General features: G+C 40.9%; 1 protein-coding gene across 1 annotated transcript in view; it reads left to right on the forward strand.

Moving 5' to 3' along the window:
* The window catches only part of LOC147061602 (cadherin-4-like), a 98,092-nt gene extending 84,379 nt beyond the window's left edge, over positions 1 to 13,713 (forward strand). The window contains exons 11-16 of the mRNA XM_085919594.1: positions 3,949 to 4,091; positions 6,841 to 7,080; positions 7,572 to 7,808; positions 8,895 to 9,034; positions 9,127 to 9,291; positions 10,300 to 13,713. Coding sequence (XP_085775720.1) covers positions 3,949 to 4,091; positions 6,841 to 7,080; positions 7,572 to 7,808; positions 8,895 to 9,034; positions 9,127 to 9,291; positions 10,300 to 10,506 — 1,132 coding nt within the window. The 3' untranslated portion in view covers positions 10,507 to 13,713. The remainder of the gene's footprint in view (positions 1 to 3,948; positions 4,092 to 6,840; positions 7,081 to 7,571; positions 7,809 to 8,894; positions 9,035 to 9,126; positions 9,292 to 10,299) is intronic.
* Positions 13,714 to 18,132: the final 4,419 nt, after the last annotated feature.

An 18,132-nucleotide genomic window follows, 5' to 3' on the forward strand; every position in this document is an offset into this window, starting at 1 on the left:
CAATATTATATCTTGAATAAATTTATGATGTTACATTTTGTTTCACACTGCGCATAATTTGTAAAGTCAAATTTGTCTTGAGATTTTGTTCTTTTTACAGCGACAAAATGTCATTCTGTTAAACCTTTGTTCTGTTATTTAAGAAAATTACACTCGTCCACTTTCTAGCACTTAGTGTCATGATTATGAATTGTATTTGTATCTCAGCACTCCCAAAGCGTTACAGAGTAAAATGTGTTTCAAAAAGAAGAAGAATAGCTGGCAAAAGGCTTTTGTAAAAAGAATTCTTAAGATCTTGTTTAAAGGCGTCAGTAGAATGCGGGACCCTTAGGCGGTTGGGGAGGGCGTTTCGCAGTGTGGGAGCTGCAAAAGAGAAAGCCCGATCGCCCATGGTGTACAAAGATCTTTGTTTTGGGGGCTTGGAGGATGTTTGTTGTTGCAAAGCAGAAGATTTGTGAGGAGGACTTTGAGGTTCTGGATGGCGTGTCTGTGGATGCACTGGTGGGTGAGGAAGAAGACTCAATTCAGAGAAATAATTCAGGATGGGGGGTGATGTTGTCGTCATCAGGATTCTGGGAGTACTGACGTATTAGAGCCTCTGGATGTTCTTATTTGGAATCAAGATGAAGAGTGTGTTGCAGTAGTCTTGCCTGGAGGGGATGGATGATGGTGTGGATGAACTTCTCTGCATCAGCCAGGGCCAGTGAAGGATGCAGTTTCACAATGCTCCTGTAATTCTATCGTGAACCTGAGTGGAGGGTATTTAATGTGTAAAAAGTGAGATGGGAGTCATGTAGAAAGGTTGATGAGTTGGCCAGAGATAATACTGGGAATCGTGGAAGAGCGCAGCTGGTGTGGTGTGTTTGGAGCTCTTTAATTCAGGGGAGTTAAGCTTCGTCTACAATGTAGAAGAGGTTGGGGGTAGTCATTATATATAGCTGCGTGTCGCAAGCATAATAATATTAGGAAACCTCATATCTGCTGATGAGCTTGCCCATGGGGAGCAGACAGAAAGTGAAGAGGATGGGGCACAGCATTGAACCCTGAGGCACACCCCAGGTGACATTGTGTTTCTGGGGCACAGCATTGAACCCTGAGGCACACCCCAGGTGACATTGTGTTTCTGGAGCCTAATATAGCTGAGACAAACAATTATTCACATTTACACTTTTGGATAATATGTGACAGGAAATATGAGGATCCACAGAAATCACCTAGAAATTTCAAAAATGAGTTTTGAATCCAGAATTTTTTGACTGTTAGACATACTATGCTCATGCATCACCGTGCTGCCACTAGAAAACGTTGACGTTTCATCACACAGCTGATCTGCGTATGCATCAAACCATGACACACACTTGAATCATTTTGTATAATGTGTGATTCATAATACGTGTCTGCATCTGACAAAGCACTCAATGTCTCAGTCAGTGGAAAATACATGAGACAAAAAGAGGATTTAAAGGGTGTTGAAAGAGCTAAACGTAAAGCTGAATACAGGTTGATAGAGGGAAAGACAAGCCAGTCGAGCATGGTAGTAGCTGACTCTGGGTCAAGGTTTGAACTTGACAGGTACAGATCAAAGAAGAGACATGCTGACAGCATCCTGTTGGGGATGGGAGGAAGGCAGTGTGGACAGTACTTGGCAGGAGCGTGCGTATGGCAAAGGAAGCAAAGGGGAAGCATCATGCATCGCTTGTCAGACACCGATCCAGTGAGGTCGAGACACGAGACTGGAGACACGGGCATAAATGATTCCCCAAACCGCCTTGGCTAAGCTGGAAGCGTACATTTTTCATCCGTTGGGTCAGGGGTTTGAAAAATAAATGTCAGGTTTCCTCCTGCTGCTTGCTAAGATCACTCGGCTGCCAGGGCTAATCATATCATAAGCAGCATACCGAGCAAGTCTAAAATGAGAGAAACCTCCAGGTGGACAGAATTTCTATTGTCCTGCAGAACACTTGGTCATGGCTTTTTGTGGACACTTGCCGTACATTGTTAACATTGCGTTGTCAGAGTTAAAATTGCAGTTTGGAGTCAGTTTTCATCTTTCTTTCTTTTTATCACATTTTAGGAAATAAGGGCTGTTGGGAATGTTTGATTTCTTTACAAAACAAAAATGATTTAAAATTGTGAAATCCCAGCAAGCACCATATTTTCCGAGTGGCTTTCGAACGTCTCGATCATGATCTTGAACTCATCCTCACATTTGCTCTTGCACTTGTCTGCTTTTGAGTTTATAATTATGGTCTATTCAATACAAACAATCTTTTCCATTGTCCACTTTGTGAAAGGGAACTTTCTTTCATAGAGGTCAATCATCTCCCCACATTAAAATGGGATGAAACTAGTATTAGGTCCTCTGTCACAGGCATGCTGACTATTTTATTGCTGTGCTGTGCTGCCTTTACCTATTTTTCTTGTTTATTCATAGTGTTTATTGTTACTGTAATTAAGTTTGTTTAAAAGTATTGTCATATAATTTTGTTTTAGTCAGACGAGCGCCCTATAAACTCCATTTGTAGCATAGCCGACACCAGCTACTTTATGTGATCCCCACTCGCTCAGAATAAAGTTAGCTGATGTGTCAGCTCTCCACTGAGCCACGGAAAAATCCAGAGACGTGAAGTCCGTAGCATCGATAGGTTAGCTCTTGATGAGGTTTTTACGAGCAGACGATGTAGCCATGTTGGTAATTCTGGTGGCACCTTTTTTCTCCTTCCCCTTGTTTCACTGGTTTATCCCTTCAACCCTGCTGTGATAGATCCACGTTACTCCAGCTAAGCATTTCACAGTCCGCCAGGTAGTGTCCACGGGCTTGCCTGGTCTGTGTGAAAACCTTCAGAGTGTGGGAATGTCATCTATGTGATCCCTTTTTGAAACATGCTAGTTCAGTCAGGATCAGGCCCACTGCCTGCTGGGACAATCCCGCCTCTCTTGCTGCAGGATAGAGATTAGGTTCTCCTGTCCACCCCCACGACTTTCCAATACACAAAACCAAGCCGTGATTCACTGCTCGGTGAGACCGAAATGTATATCAGCACAATGATTGAACATAAATCCACCATTGGCCTGCACAAAAGGTGTACATACTATAATTCAGTTAGCACAAGCTGAGGTTGAGGTCAAATCTATTTCAATTTGAATGGATTTAAAAGCTGAAGTGTGTGTCAAATGGCACCACGACCTTTGTCCCCAATTTGCTGTTTTGTAAATCCAATCCAATTGGCGCCGAAAACTTGTTGTTAAAGGCCAAGACGCCCAACAAGCTATAGTGAGAATTCAAACCCCAAAAAAGGTGCAAGATGATGAACTCCATCACAAAAGGAATGCAATATGGATGTGAAGATACCGGCAGGGAGAAGAAAATGTATGAATATAGAAGTAGAGTGAGATGAGGTCAGGCAGGAGAGACATCAGAGAGAATTCAAAGCGTGGAATGAGCCAAAAGCGACAAATGAGAAACAATAACAGGCAGATCAGAGATGGGGATGCTGTAGGGAAAAAGATCCGCTCTGACCCCTTTCCCCCCTTATCTCGGGAGACACTACCTGAGCCTGTTTTCATGTTTAGAGGTCACCACACAGATCGCAATGTACTGGCGCCCAGACTTTGCAAAGTGTGACTGCATTACCTTAAACAAACACTTCAGCTGCTGTAAATGCATCACACGCACAAGCAGTTGCTGCAGTGCTTAACAAGGAAGGTAATTGACTGCAATGTGGAGTATATAGGAGCGAGAAATGGGCTGAAATCGACTGGAGGCTGTAAGCACTGGAAGGGAAGTCAATAAGGAATTAAACTCTGTGAAGGTTCGGGACTCGTGACTTAATGGCGGTGTGTGAAACAAGATCCATACGTGCACACGGATGAGAATATGTATAATTGCTTGTAAACACGGAAACAGTCACGCTAACTTCTCCCATCGACTTGCGCCCGTGTTTTTAGGTACTCCAAACTGAATGACCCCGCAGACTGGTTGTCTATCAACAGAACCAACGGGCAGGTTGTGACCACGGCCATCCTCGACAGGGAGTCTGACTATGTGAAAAACAACATATACGAAGCCACTTTCCTGGCAACGGATAACGGTAAGATGGATAAATATTTAACGGGTATATAATGAATGAGAGAACTTGTTTTTAAGTCTTTTATTAAGAGTTTGTATTGAATGAAATAAGAAACTGTTTTGAATTACCTTTTGAATTACATTACATTTAAAAAAAAGTAATGTTTATTTTATTTTATTTTTTAAACACAATATAAGATAAAGGCAGTATTTTTTTTTTACTTGAATGGCAATGGCAAAAATCTATAACGCTGTTTATAAATATGATTACATTTGGGAACCTCCTGCAGTCACAATCTGCTTTGATTTTTTTCTTTAAGCTTGAATGCATTCTGCGGACATGTAGAGGTGGCACTACATGTCTGGATAATTGCTTTGTTTTTCTAAAATAATAAAATAATGCAGGCATTTTGGTAGGTTATGAGGATGAGGAAGGAAGGAGTTAGCGTAAATCTTGGATTCATGTTGCTAGCTGATCTGCTCCTCTTTTCTGTTGTCGTCCTTCCCTCTCTCGCAATCCATTTGACATATATATCATTTGTTCTGCCTCAGAGTCAAACCTCAAGCTTAAACGAGCGCAAACTCAATCACAGCAAACCAATATGTTTGCCCCTTTTCTCAAGTGGAAGTGCAGACTAAGCAGCCCCTCTCCTCCCCCAACTGCTTTCACTTTTTTTCCCAAAATGCCTTATCGGTGCTGTGCAGCTGGCTGTTTACCTCAACTTTAGTTTACTTTGAAATATTGGTTCATTCTAAAAGTGCATGCATGTCTGAATGCGCTCATTTGAATATGAGAATACATCAAGATGTGTACGTGCGATGACCGAGTCTTCTAAAGTACATTCACCTCCTGCTGCTGTTTAACCGAAGATGCTGACGAGGCCACTTTGACACCCATCTATAGGTTGGACCTGAGAGACATTTAATTTGCCGGCAATTTAATATTTTCTTCTTATTTGCCGGCCCGTTCATTCAATATTAATGCCAGAGCCATTTCCTCGAGGCAACAATAGCTTCTTTAAAAATGCATGTATCGAGCCCTTCTTACAGCAGTCAGTCAGCTTTCCAACCAACACCACAATTTCAAAACGGAATGGATGTCAACTATATTTTCCCCCAAAAGTGACTATTTTACCACCTGATGATCTCGATAACAGAATATGGCCAGAGACAGACGTGAGCCGGCGAGACTTCAGGGTTATGCACATTTTGACTTTGTAGGCGATGCTGAGATGCGCCAGCCGTCACAAGGTGAGCTGGATTAGGAAAGAATTAGGATGGAGACAGTGAGTAATACAAGTAGACGTGGGGGAGGTTATGACAGCTCCATGTCAGGTACGCGTGTATCCTCGTGATTTCAAATCTCACTCACACTCTCTTACACACATACTGCACGCTAGTTTATTTCTCGCGCTTTTGTTTATGCGCAAATATGTGATTTGCAGGACACTTGCCAGACTTAGCGCTCATCTTTTCACCGTGCCTCAACATGCCTGAGCCGCTGTCACAGAAAGGACCGAATACAAATCCTTTTGAGGAACTTACACAAACATAATTATTTATTTAGCTGGTTAAAACCCACATAATTCTCCTATCAACCGTGGCAAGCTGCTTCGTCTTGTTCCCCATACATGGCTGGGATTAGTAAAGCAGCGGAATGGGGAAATGTGAATGTGTGTTTCATTATGATTGTGTTTGCTTCTTAGTGTGTAGAACAGTTTCTGTCTTTTTCTGTTTGACGCACCTTGATACCATGAATAGTTTCCAATGAATTCTTTTCCATGATTCTTGTTAATAAATGAAAAGTGTTGTAATTCACGCATTTAGCAAAACATGTATTTGCCGATTACATTGTTTACAAATTCATGCATTTACAATAGCTATTATTTTAACCACAAAATGATAAGGAGGGAAAAAAAAGTATTGTTTACCACCAGCAGTTCTTAAAAGTTCTTGAAAATGGTGTTGGTGTTTGATGCTCTTCCACTGGCAAAAAGCATGAAGTGCAAGAAATAACTGGAATTTATAGATATTGTTTTAGAATTTATATTTTATTTTTAGAATTTTTATTTATTTATTTTTCATATCTTTCAACTGACGTCAAAGACAAAAACCTCGAAACAAATTATGCAGAACGTTGTGCTTCATCACTGTAGTTGATGTGTTACTTGCGGTGCGATTTTGAAGCAAAAAAAACAACAACTAAAAAAGAAACCAGCGATGCTATAGGAGCATTGTGCAGTCCCACAGACATGAGACTGATTTTCTTTTCCAATCCTTTGTGTAAAATGTGAGAATAGAGGAGTAGAAAAGCAAAATCCGAACATACTCGTCCCCCATGACAGAAATGCCTTTATCATAGGTATCCCCGTTACATAAACACACGCAGGCAAGGACTTGTTTGATTGCGTTACAGTCATCGTTATGTGCATCTTTTGGCAAGTGGAAGAGCCGCGGCCGCATCTTCATCGACCCCGATGCGTTTGATTTGCCTGCGAGGCGAAATGAGGAGTTTGAAAGCACCACTGTCAAAAGTATTTCTGTCACACTGAAAAATTCTCATCCCGTTCTAGCCACATCATCATTGAGGCTCTGTACTTCGATCTTTTTTTTTTTTTTGCTATTTGCCTCCAATCCGTCAGCCTTAAACTGCTGGGGCCAAACAACACAAACCTTCCCCTCCCCCTACCTTCTCACAACACACATCTTCTCAAGGCATCTTTTCCTTCTGACTTGATCTGATTTTCTCCTCCTTCCTTTCTTGCTCTCAGGCTCTCCTGCAGCCAGTGGCACAGGCACACTGCAAATCTATCTGATAGATATTAACGACAACCCCCCAGCGCTCATACCCAAGGAGTCTCAGATCTGTGAGCAGATGAACAAGAATGTCAACGGCGTCAATATCACTGCCGCTGATGCCGACACCGACTCCAATGCGGGGCCTTTTGTCTTTGAGCTGCCTACTTATCCTTCCAGCATCAAACACAACTGGACAATTACACGAATCAGTGGTAAGTGGAAATCCAAATATATCTGAATATGCTTCCATCTCCCCCCCATAAAAAAAAGACATGCTTATTATGGTCTAAATCACTGGTGTCAAACTCAAGGCCCGGGGCTTCTGGCCCACCAAATCATTTTATGTGGCCCACAAATGCAACTCGTGTGTCAACTCAATGTCTTTGTTAAAATACCAAAACTGTAGATTGTCTTTGCTTTTAATAACAGTGTGATACTGCAAAAAAAAAAAAAATTAAACCCCACTATTGAAATAAATAAAAAAATGTTTGAACTTTCTTTTACTGGATTCTGGAGAGTTTGACACCCCCAAATTCTAAATTATCTATAGGCCCAAAATAATTTGGGATAGGTTCCAGCTTGACCAAAATGACGACAAGCAATATACATATAAACTGGATGGATGTTGGTAATTAATGAAGTGAGCAGTGTACATCACTCCCTTATATAAACGCTTTGGCCTTGTTCACCTCCTTCTGCTCAGGCAACTATGCCCGTCTCAGTCTGCGATACCAGGTCTATTTGGAACCAGGCATGTACGAGGTTCCGATAACTGTGTCCGACTCGGGGAACCCAACCTTATCCAATAGATCGGTCATCAAAGTCAAAGTGTGTCCATGTGATCCAAACGGAGACTGCACTACCGCGGGCGCCGTGGCGGCCGCCGGCCTGGGGCCGGGAGCGATCATCTCCATCTTGATATGCATCATCATTCTGCTCAGTGAGTATCAGACGCGCATAACGCACAACACCTTGCAGCTTTTTACATGCCAACATACATTTTTAATGTGGAAGATTGTGATTGGTTCGGCTTTGTCCTGTTTTGATTATGCTGCCTTGCCAACACTGGTAACTCTTGGGTAGACATAAGTCAATGTGTTTGCTCTGATCATTTCACCCACAAATGCTACCTTACATTCTCAGTCATCGACAATTGTGTATCTTTTACATCCTTTTGGCTTTCGTATTGAAGTCAAATTCCTTAGCCATTAAAGATGATTCTGATTTTTTGTCACATTTCTATGGGTATGAAAAAATAGCAAAATACTTTGAAAATCAATCTTAAACAGTTTTTATTGAATGAATTTGGAAAAAAAAAATTGTAAACATGATTTTTCCCTCTAATGTTTCAAAATAATCAATGCACCATTTGCACTCTAAAAAACACAACATGTGTTCTTCAGGCAAAAATTTGAGCTCTTTCTAAACATTATATACATTCAATGATGTCTTGTCTTCATTAGTTTGATGATTCCACAAGATAAAGTAAGTAAAATAATAAGTTTTCCTGTTGTAGTAATTGTGATGCTGCATGACCTTATTTCATGAGGAATCAACTGAATATTCATGATATCAAACTGTGCATGCATATTCCTGAAATTTCCTGAAATCAGTATCATAAATAGAGCAACAAGATGAATGAATCGAAATTCAAAGGATATCAAGTGATTTTTAATTGTTCTTGCACTGTATGTTGTTTTAGTAATTGCTTTTAAATCTGTTCAACTCTATCCGTAACTACTTTTAAATGCTACACTTATAATTACAGCATATGAAGCATATTGAGTTTTATGTTGTGTATGATTTTATGTTTGTTTTAATGTTCTTTACAGGTTTATATTGGATACATCTTGGAGCGCTTTAGTTTTGTGTACCTCGCTCAAGCACCTGGCTCCCCACAGTGCTTTTCATTCTATAATAATAATAATAATAATAATAATAATAACAGTCATCGTCTCAAATTGATTGCGTTATACAATACCGGTACAGACATGTGACGTTTTCTCCCATTTGTGTGTCTTTGCAGGCATGGTCTTGCTGTTTGTGGTGTGGATCAAGCGGCGAGAGAAGGAGAGGCACACCAAACAGCTGCTCATTGACCCTGAGGATGATGTCAGGGACAACATACTGAAATACGATGAAGAGGGAGGGGGAGAAGAGGACCAGGTGAGATCCCAGGGGAACAAGACATTCAGGCGTGCACTCGAAAGCGCCCTCCCATGCCCTGACGAGCTCTCTGTCACTCTTTGGCTGTGTAGGACTATGACCTGAGCCAACTGCAACAGCCGGATTCTTTGGAGCACATCATCAACAAACCTCCCGGCGTCCGCAGGGTGGACGAGCGGCCCATTATCTCCGAATCCCAATACCCCATCCGGCCTGTCGTGCCGCACCCTGGCGACATCGGAGATTTTATCCATGAGGTGAGAGTGAGCCAGCCGTGTTAGCCTGGCCTTTCACTCACCATCGATCTCGACCTTACTTTCTCACGTCCGATATGTTTACATCTTCCTCATTGCGCCAGCTTTACATTTTTTACACGCGCAAACACCAACACGCTCATGCAACTTGAATGTCGGCACTCTGATGTGAGAAAACGCTGATTGACAGACTCGTGACAGCACGTTCACACTCGAGAGGTGTTGGCAGCTGTTCGGCTTTGATCCATCCAACCTTGTCTCACGTTCACACACACACACACACACACTAAACATACACACACCTGATCTTGTTCCAGCCGGCTGGTAAAACACAAACACAACAAACGCGCAGATTTCCCGCCACCCGCTGGCTCCCACGGGATGGATGCTGTTTCAATTTCGATCCGTTGCCTTTCGGTGAAGTGGATGAAGTCTCTGTCACCTGACCGGCCTTCTTTTCAATGTCCCTCATTTATCATTCTTAGAAGCAGCTGGCTTTTAAGCGCTGCTTGAAAACACAATTTTATCGATAATTCATGAAGTTGCCAGGACATCGAGAACAACATGAACTGAATCAAGATTTACTATGTTATTTGTGCTATTTATGCACAACTCATTTTCTACATCCCAAAAAAAATGAACGAGCCTCTTCACAAATTGAGTTGGAGTCGGGTTTGGGAACAGAACGTTCATAACATCAGATGTTTCATTCCCTTTTGAAATTCAAAATGTTCAATTCATTTCATCATTCAGTCACCAAAAAATCCACATTTGGCACAATTCTATATTTTTTACCCAATAATGCCCCATGAAAATGCACTACGTAAATAACATTTGATTGTCTTGTATTCATTTCCTGTATACTGCTTTGTCAACGGCAAGTTACCATGACAACTAGGGGGTGCCACTCAGGCTGGCTGGCACTCCAGAATGCCAATTATTTGCATTCGGTTGATTAAAAATCAGTTTTTATCCAACAATCTGACCATCCGTAATCTTCCCTGTGTTTAGGGGCTACGGGCCGCTGACAATGACCCCACTGCGCCCCCTTATGACTCTCTGCTAGTCTTTGACTATGAGGGCAGCGGCTCCACTACGGGATCGGTCAGTTCTCTCAACTCCTCCAGTACGGGGGAGCAGGACTACGACTACCTCAACGACTGGGGTCCCCGCTTCAAAAAACTGGCCGACATGTACGGAGGAGGGGAGGAGGATTAAATCTCACGTGAACACACACACACTCATACACTTTCGTCCCGCCAGCTGGCCTGCCATGCTCTGTCCCGTCAACACCAATCAACCAATCAGAACTCCAGAAGTTTGGCGCTGTTCCATGTTTGACTGAAACAGAATTATTGAGTTGCTGGGTTATCATAAGTCTTTCGTGCCCAATTTTTTCAATTGTTTATGTCAGGTTGTTGGTTGTTTTTTTTTGTATGTGCCTTTGTTCCCCTGTGGCTTTTTGTTTATTTTTGTATTTTATTTTCACTCCACAACAAGAGTCATTCCTTGTTCCTGAAGGTTTCCTCTTTCCTCTCACTGTCAGCCCCTGCCTGCCTCCCTGCAGAAGCTTTAAGTTTGAGCATTTTTGTCTTGGTGTGGGGGGGGGGGGGGGGAGTAAAAAAACAAGAACCCTGATATGACAGTCCCTCCTGTGTGGAGGGCCCTGGTTTATTCTTTCTTGAACTTGAATTACTTAGAATAGAAGCACTGTTGTTTCCCCCAAAAAAGTGCCTTCAGTGGTGCATTTTTTAACAGACTCCCTCGAACTCAGGATTAGTTTCCATTTTCCTGACCCTTTAACTCAGACCTTGCCATTGTCTTATGGGCTAAGGTAGCTGCGTGAGGCGCCAGTGATGCTTTCAGATGAGCTTGCGACCGGCAAACAAGGGCATGTTAATGTAGGTGTACACTACACTTGGCCGGAATGGACCAATTCCACAATTGTTCAGATCATAAAGTGTCCTCAGATGGCAGCCAACTTGAATGTGATGATAGAAATCGCAGCAATCCAAGACGGGACTGTCGTGGAGAAGTGTCTTTGTTTCTTGTGGCTTCGCTAGCAGCTGTGTTTGTTTTGAGCTTCTTCTTTTTTCCTGCATTGAATTCGTGACCTGGTTCAGGCCAATCACGTGTCCAGTCTTGATGAAGGAAACTTGGCCTTTTTGATCGAAAGGTTTGCATATTTATCGACACACGCAAACACTTTACATTCCATTTCCAAAATAAGGAGAGAAAATCCAACATTGAAAATGCAAAGTAAAATAACATAGGAAAGGAATTTAATTGTTATGCCTATCTAATCCTCTTGTTCATACTTGGAGGGAGTCGCAGTTGCTTCTCGACAATGTATAAACATATAAAATGTTGGTGCTCACTGTGTTTGAGGGATTTGAGCCTCAGCCAGGGATTTTTCAGCCCCTCAATCTGCCTCTCTTTAGGCGCACTTAAACATTGATCTGCAATGTTCCCCTGAAATTCTCTGGCTGCAAGTTCAAGAGTTTTCGTCAAAACGTTGAAGTGAGCAAAACTTTATGAAGTTATGAAGCACTATATCAAGGGTGACTTGTTAAAACGGACTCTTTAACAGTCATTTTCCATCTGAACATATTTTTGTTTTAGACTTAATGAAACAGCAGCTCCGCTTATGGGCTTGTGTCATCGTATTTTATACGACTCCTAGGGTGACGTGAAATAAAGATCTCTAAATGCTATGCTTAAATTATTCAAATATACAAAAGCATTGAGAAACGAGTGGGTGGAAAATACCCCTCAGTGCGAGTTAGCTTGAAGCTAGATGACTGGTTTTGCTGTGAATTGATGAATTCCTGGAGGAAAACTTTAATGATGCTTAAATGTTTTCATTTTCTCATTTGCAAGAGAAACAAAATTTGTCGATTTTAAACAGTTCTGACGAGAGACATAACGGAAACTACATTCCTGCCGACGCAAATGCAAAGATGGTCATGATATAATCAATGAGGTGAACAGGGTCAGAATCTCACGATTCAAAGGCAAACAGGTACCGATTGCACTTTGCGGCGCCGAACTTGACAGCGATAATTTTCCCGACCGCTGTCAGCTTAAAGTGCAATCAGAATCGAGGCAAGGAGCGACGACGCTGGCTTCCGGATTAGCTCTTATCTATCCGGTTTCTCCTCCACCTCGCAAATATCCTCACAAAATAAACACAGCTGTTACTCTCCGCTATCTGTGATTTGTGTCTGACACATAAATGTTGTATATACAGAACCTTTTTTATGCATTTGTCAACATGACTCGCGAGGTGTGAGTGACTGGGTGGTTTTCTCTCTCTTTCTCGCTCCAACAAGTCGGTGAGGTCGCTTTCACCACTAAAAAGCCATGGTGAAGAGAACCTGATTGGTTTTGCGAGCGCTCACACAGCCATACTTGTCGTCGCTGCGCTTGAGCTTCTTCAGAACAAAGTGAAGCCGTCCGTCGTTCGAAATTGACGTGTACAGTCTAACAAACGCACACACACACATACACACACACACACACACACACACACACACTCGTCTAGGCCTTACTGTACATACAGTATGTGAGTGCTATTCCACTGCAAAGCCCGAACAGCCCTTTTGCTGGTTCCATCACGCTCAGAGGACAAAAGGATGTTCTTTGACGTATTTATGATCCTTAAGAAGACATCTAGATCTAATTAAGGGACTAACACAACAACGAGCTACACACGTCACATACACACATGCAGTATGTTGACTTTTCATGACAAGGCGCTGATCATGTTGCATGTTGAAAAACTGCAACTGTGCCATATGGAAATAATCTGTTTAAATATCTGAAATGAGTGGGTAGACAACAAATTTGTGACCATGGACACATCTGATGTGTTAGCAACAGAGGCTGTTGCTTCCTTTGAAATGTCTTGCTCAAGTCCAAATGTAAATAATGTAGTATTTGCTCGCCAAGCAGACCAAGTTTAATGTATGACTGGAGCTTTTTTGCATGTCTTTTTTATGATGGCCAGATATGCGTTCTATTAAGAGTAACCATCAAACGTAAAAACATGTCGCAACCCGCATGACCGAGGTTGCATTCTAAATGGAGTTCTGGCATACCATATCAACATAGTTTGAGATGAAAAGTTATTATTAAAAATTGCACAGGTGTCTAATGTCTAAAAAAAATATGAAGTTTTTGTAAATTGTCAACAGCACAAGCATTTTGTATTGGTGTTTGTACCCATTTTGTAAAAAAAAAAAAAAAAAGAAAACCAAAAGAAAAAATAGATTGTTGTTTCAAGCGTGTGTTTGTAGTGCCACTGCAATCTTGATTTCCAAATACCGTACAGTATACATGCGCTGCCTTGCAGATCAACATTGTAAAATAGATGCTGAGCTGGTAAAAGCATTTTCAGCAACGTGTGTTATAAATAAAAAAAAATCCCCCTCCTGATAAAAACACTGCCTCGTCTCTCGTCTTTGCGTCTCCATTCCCGTACCCCATCACTCAATTGTTTTGTTTTTTGGAAACTGAAAATGTGTATTTGTTTATGTACTAGAATTTCATTCCTGTTTAATTGAAGAAAAATCTGGTTAAAGTAGTTGTAACCTGTTTAAAGGAAAATATGTTCACAGACAAAGAAGAAATTGCTCAAATTTAAATGTGATCAAGAATTGCTGATTACCGTATTTTTCGGACTAAAAGTCGCTCGGAATACAAGTCGCATCAGCCATAAAATGCATAATATAGAGGAAAAAAACACATATAAATCGCTCGGGAGTTTAAGTCGCATTTTGGGGGAAATTTATTTGACAAATCCATTTCATTAAATCCATCAGAATATTTATTCTCTGTGTCAAAAAAAAAAATACACAGCTGTTGACACCGGAACTACGTGTGCTGCTGACGTCAGACTAGATATATCAAATAAATGTAATATAAACAAGAATTTTAACGAACCATTCGTGTCACTCCAAATCATTAAATCCACCGGAATATTCATCCTCTGTGTCAAAAAACCCCTATTCCGGACCTACTTGCGCCGCTGACGTCAGCCTCGTCGTCAGTTGCGGCCCCAATTATTCCACAGATCTAGTATATAACTATATTGTAGCTTTACCAAAGTACCAGGCAAAACGTGGGTTTGGTAACCGGCTCTTTATTTCACAAATCAAGAGCTCAACATATGAGCCAACACACGCAAGCGCCCTGGATCGCTCTTCTTGCCCCCCCCCCCCCCCCCCTGCCTTCACGGCCTTGCTAGACAATCGGAAACTACTGAAGTCTAACAACATATACGTTGCTACTCTAAATAAACATTTCCACATTAGGATGGCAAGAAGCAGGAAGCGTTTCGGCTCCTGTTGGAGTCCTCTGAAAGTTGGGCTTTCAAAGTACTTGTTGAAAACCTAAATTAAATTAAAGGTATTTTAGTTTCATTTTAATGAAACATAGAATGTACATCATCAGCCATCTGTAAACATATAGTACACTTCATCATTTTACACACTGCAAGTTACTGTGTATTTTTGGAAATTACTCATTCATTTTGGGGACAAGATTAGTAAGAATTAAAAATATTGGCACGCTTGTGTTGTCACGGAATTAATGCGCAGATGTTGCCAGCATTGCCAAATTAGTTTTTTGTGGACAAACATCATCCAGGATGATCAACACAATCACGTCAGTTGCTTTGTCAATTGGGTATGACGGGGCAGTCCTCCCGCAGGGAATGTGAATTCTTTGCCAGCTGCAACACATCAAATGTTCTGACTAACCAATTCAGCCTCAAGACATTCAAATCATGTATTTCACTCCCCTCTCTCCCTCCAAAACATATTTTTAAATTCAAGGGTCAGACAGGCAAACCTAAAATAACCACTAAAAGGTTTCTTCCTGCATGGAAATACATTTTAATATTCATTCTGCACTTGTACACATTTTAATTCCTTAAATCAAATGCATTGTCTCAAAACTTAGACTTTTCACAAAGGCTAAAATCTGCTACTCTACATGACAAGCAAAGTGAGAAAAAAAGGTAAAAAACTCTTGGCGCCTAACAGGTTGAACTCCAGGATGCAGTAAACAGGTCACATCGGATTAATCCAGATGACCGTTATATTAGCATGCATGCTACACCATGCTGCTTTATGCCTTTGAATGAATCCATACATGCATCGGTGATAGAGATTGAATCATATCACACATGACTGACTGGAGGAGGAATTGGAGGAAATAATGATTACCATTAAACATGTGAAAGAACACAAAGTTAGGGGGGAAATTGGTTATATTGATCGTCTTGTAAAAAATATATATATATATATATATATATATCCTTATAACTTCTGATTACTATCAAAGAATTTATTTGAAAAATATTGATGTTTCAAATTCCAACATTTTCATAGTGTTCTCCATGTTGGAGATAAAAATGAAATTTGAATTCTAATTAACATTATAAAACAACAACATTGGGATAATAACAATTTAGACAAAACAGCCAAAATGATCCTGCATACTAACATCTAGCATAAATTAACTACAAATCGGCTAAAGTTTATATTTGCATTATTATATTGCTGTTATATTGAAAACAAAATTATGACTATGTTTTTTTCTGGTGAAGGGATTTGGGCATGTAAATTGCATTTTTAAAAACTAATCTCGCTTAAAACAGAATAAAAATTAATTGGTTTTGGAGGCCTGTGTGGTGACTATTCAAGCATAATCCAAATCTTGCTGCTTGTTCTCCTTCCATACACTCTTAAGCATGTTATGTCAGTAAAATGACCCAAGAAATTACCTTTCTGCAGATTTTGGATGAAAATAAACTTTCATTTTGATACACACCTCAACTTGTCAAAGTGTAGAACTCAAAATGTGTTTTGCAAAAGAGTATTAAAACCAACTTTTTTTTCCCTTCAGGTCCATTTTGTTGCAGTTATTTTGTTCTGCATCAAAAAGAAATGGGAATCTATCCCAAACGACATCCCATTCCACATTCCCATCCACAACTTGGACAATTGAGTGTTTGCTAAAGTCATCAAACAAGTTTTGTAACTATGGGAGGAAGCCACAGGGAACCACAACATGCCACTCAAAAAGGCACTGTTGTCTGCTTTTGCATCTCAAAAGCATTTTGTCAGATACTAGGGGAAGCACTTGGAAAAATGTGACTTAAATACAGTAAGTACGGTACCAAGTATAAATTAGTTATAAATTAGACAATTGCACGCATAAGAACACTATGGAAAGCTGAGACTTGCGCAGTATCATTGTTAAAACCTTACAAAAATATTGTGGTCAAGTTTACATGTTTGTGTCCACAAATTCTCTCATCTTCTCTCCTATAGCCCGAGGATTTGGAGGGAAAAAAAAACTAAGACAGAATGGCCCAAGTCTGATTGAATCTTCGTCTAATGGCAGCTTTAGCAGACGACCGGACAGCCTCAGGACTCAGACATGGCCAACGCGTGACATCATGGATGGAAAACATCTCCAGTCCTCAAAATCTAATGCCATTATTCCAAAGAAAACAACCACATAGGCAAACCGTATCAGTTTTATTGTCCTCCATCAATGTTGATATTTATTTTATTTTTTGCCCATCGTGGGGTGCTGTTATGCAGATTGCCCAGTGGCCCCGTAGTGAACCCCTCGTCTAATCCTCCCAGGGAGCAACGTGGGGGAGTGAATTCTCAAGAGGAATGAAAGTAGGTTCAAACAGTCACTAAACTACACAGGGCAACAAACTTCAAACTTTCCAGCAGATCCTATATTGACTGAGCTTTGAAAGGAAGCACAGTTTGCTTGGCAGCAGTAGGTAGGATAAGTGTTCTAGTGTTACGAAAACAACGGGCAGGGTGGAGGTGATAATGTTCCCTTGCGGGTCAATGAGACCGCACCGCTGAAAAAAAAAAAAAGCTGCAGCCGTCCAACTGCATTATAGCAAGCAAGGGACAGAGATAAAGGAGTGCAGCTCTGGGCCCATAGAACGGTGTACAATTAAATTTAGATTCCATTCTTACATCCAAATCATATTAGGCTCTGCAGTTATTCACAGAGTAGCGATCTATCACGCACGTACACGCAGCGTCAACATGAGCCCGCCATCTGTCAGGACTCGCCTCCGCTGAGTTGCAAGATGTTGTCCTGATGGAGCTGCTTTGACATCTTCCCTTGCTCTGCGCATCTTTTTTGGTGCACAACAACTGTGTTGGGCAGTGTTAACAGACGTGGGAAGAACATTGTTTGCATTTCCCATTGCAGAAAGACGCAAAGATCACACACACTGTTTGAAACTGAAAGGCCTAATGATCCTTTGAGAGTTCTCTTCTTTTTTTGCAATTGATCCTTATTTTTTTCTCTCTTTGGGATGTATTAGTCTTCCGCAAAATTCAATTTCATGTGAAATGAAAGGTGAATGGAGGAAATGGTCAATGGATATATCTAGTCAAATGTCCACAAGGTCGAGATCATAAACAATGTCATTAATGGACAGATATAAGATTCTTCTAAAGATATCTTTTGCAGGAGTGCCACCAAGGGGTGGCCAGGGGTGGCAAAGGTCACCACAAAAAAAAAAAAGCCACTCGCCAAAATAGATCATATTAGTATCAGTTACGCTTCTCATACCAGATATCAATTTCAAACCAGTTGTTTTGCTAAGAATAAATATGCACTTATATTTGTGACTTATTTATTTATGACACAACAAAATATAAAACAGTTTTTGGGTTGGGTGAATCAAGTTGAAACGGTGATGTTTATCATGGTATCCTCAGACCTAAAGCAAAGCAAATATTATGCCGATGTGAGTCGAGACGAGCCGACACACGAGCGAACAAGAACTGATTG

The sequence above is a fragment of the Syngnathus leptorhynchus genome, chromosome 1 (genome assembly GCF_054491065.1).
Source record: "Syngnathus leptorhynchus isolate UIUO chromosome 1, UIUO_Slep, whole genome shotgun sequence".
Classification (NCBI taxonomy): domain Eukaryota; kingdom Metazoa; phylum Chordata; class Actinopteri; order Syngnathiformes; family Syngnathidae; genus Syngnathus; species Syngnathus leptorhynchus.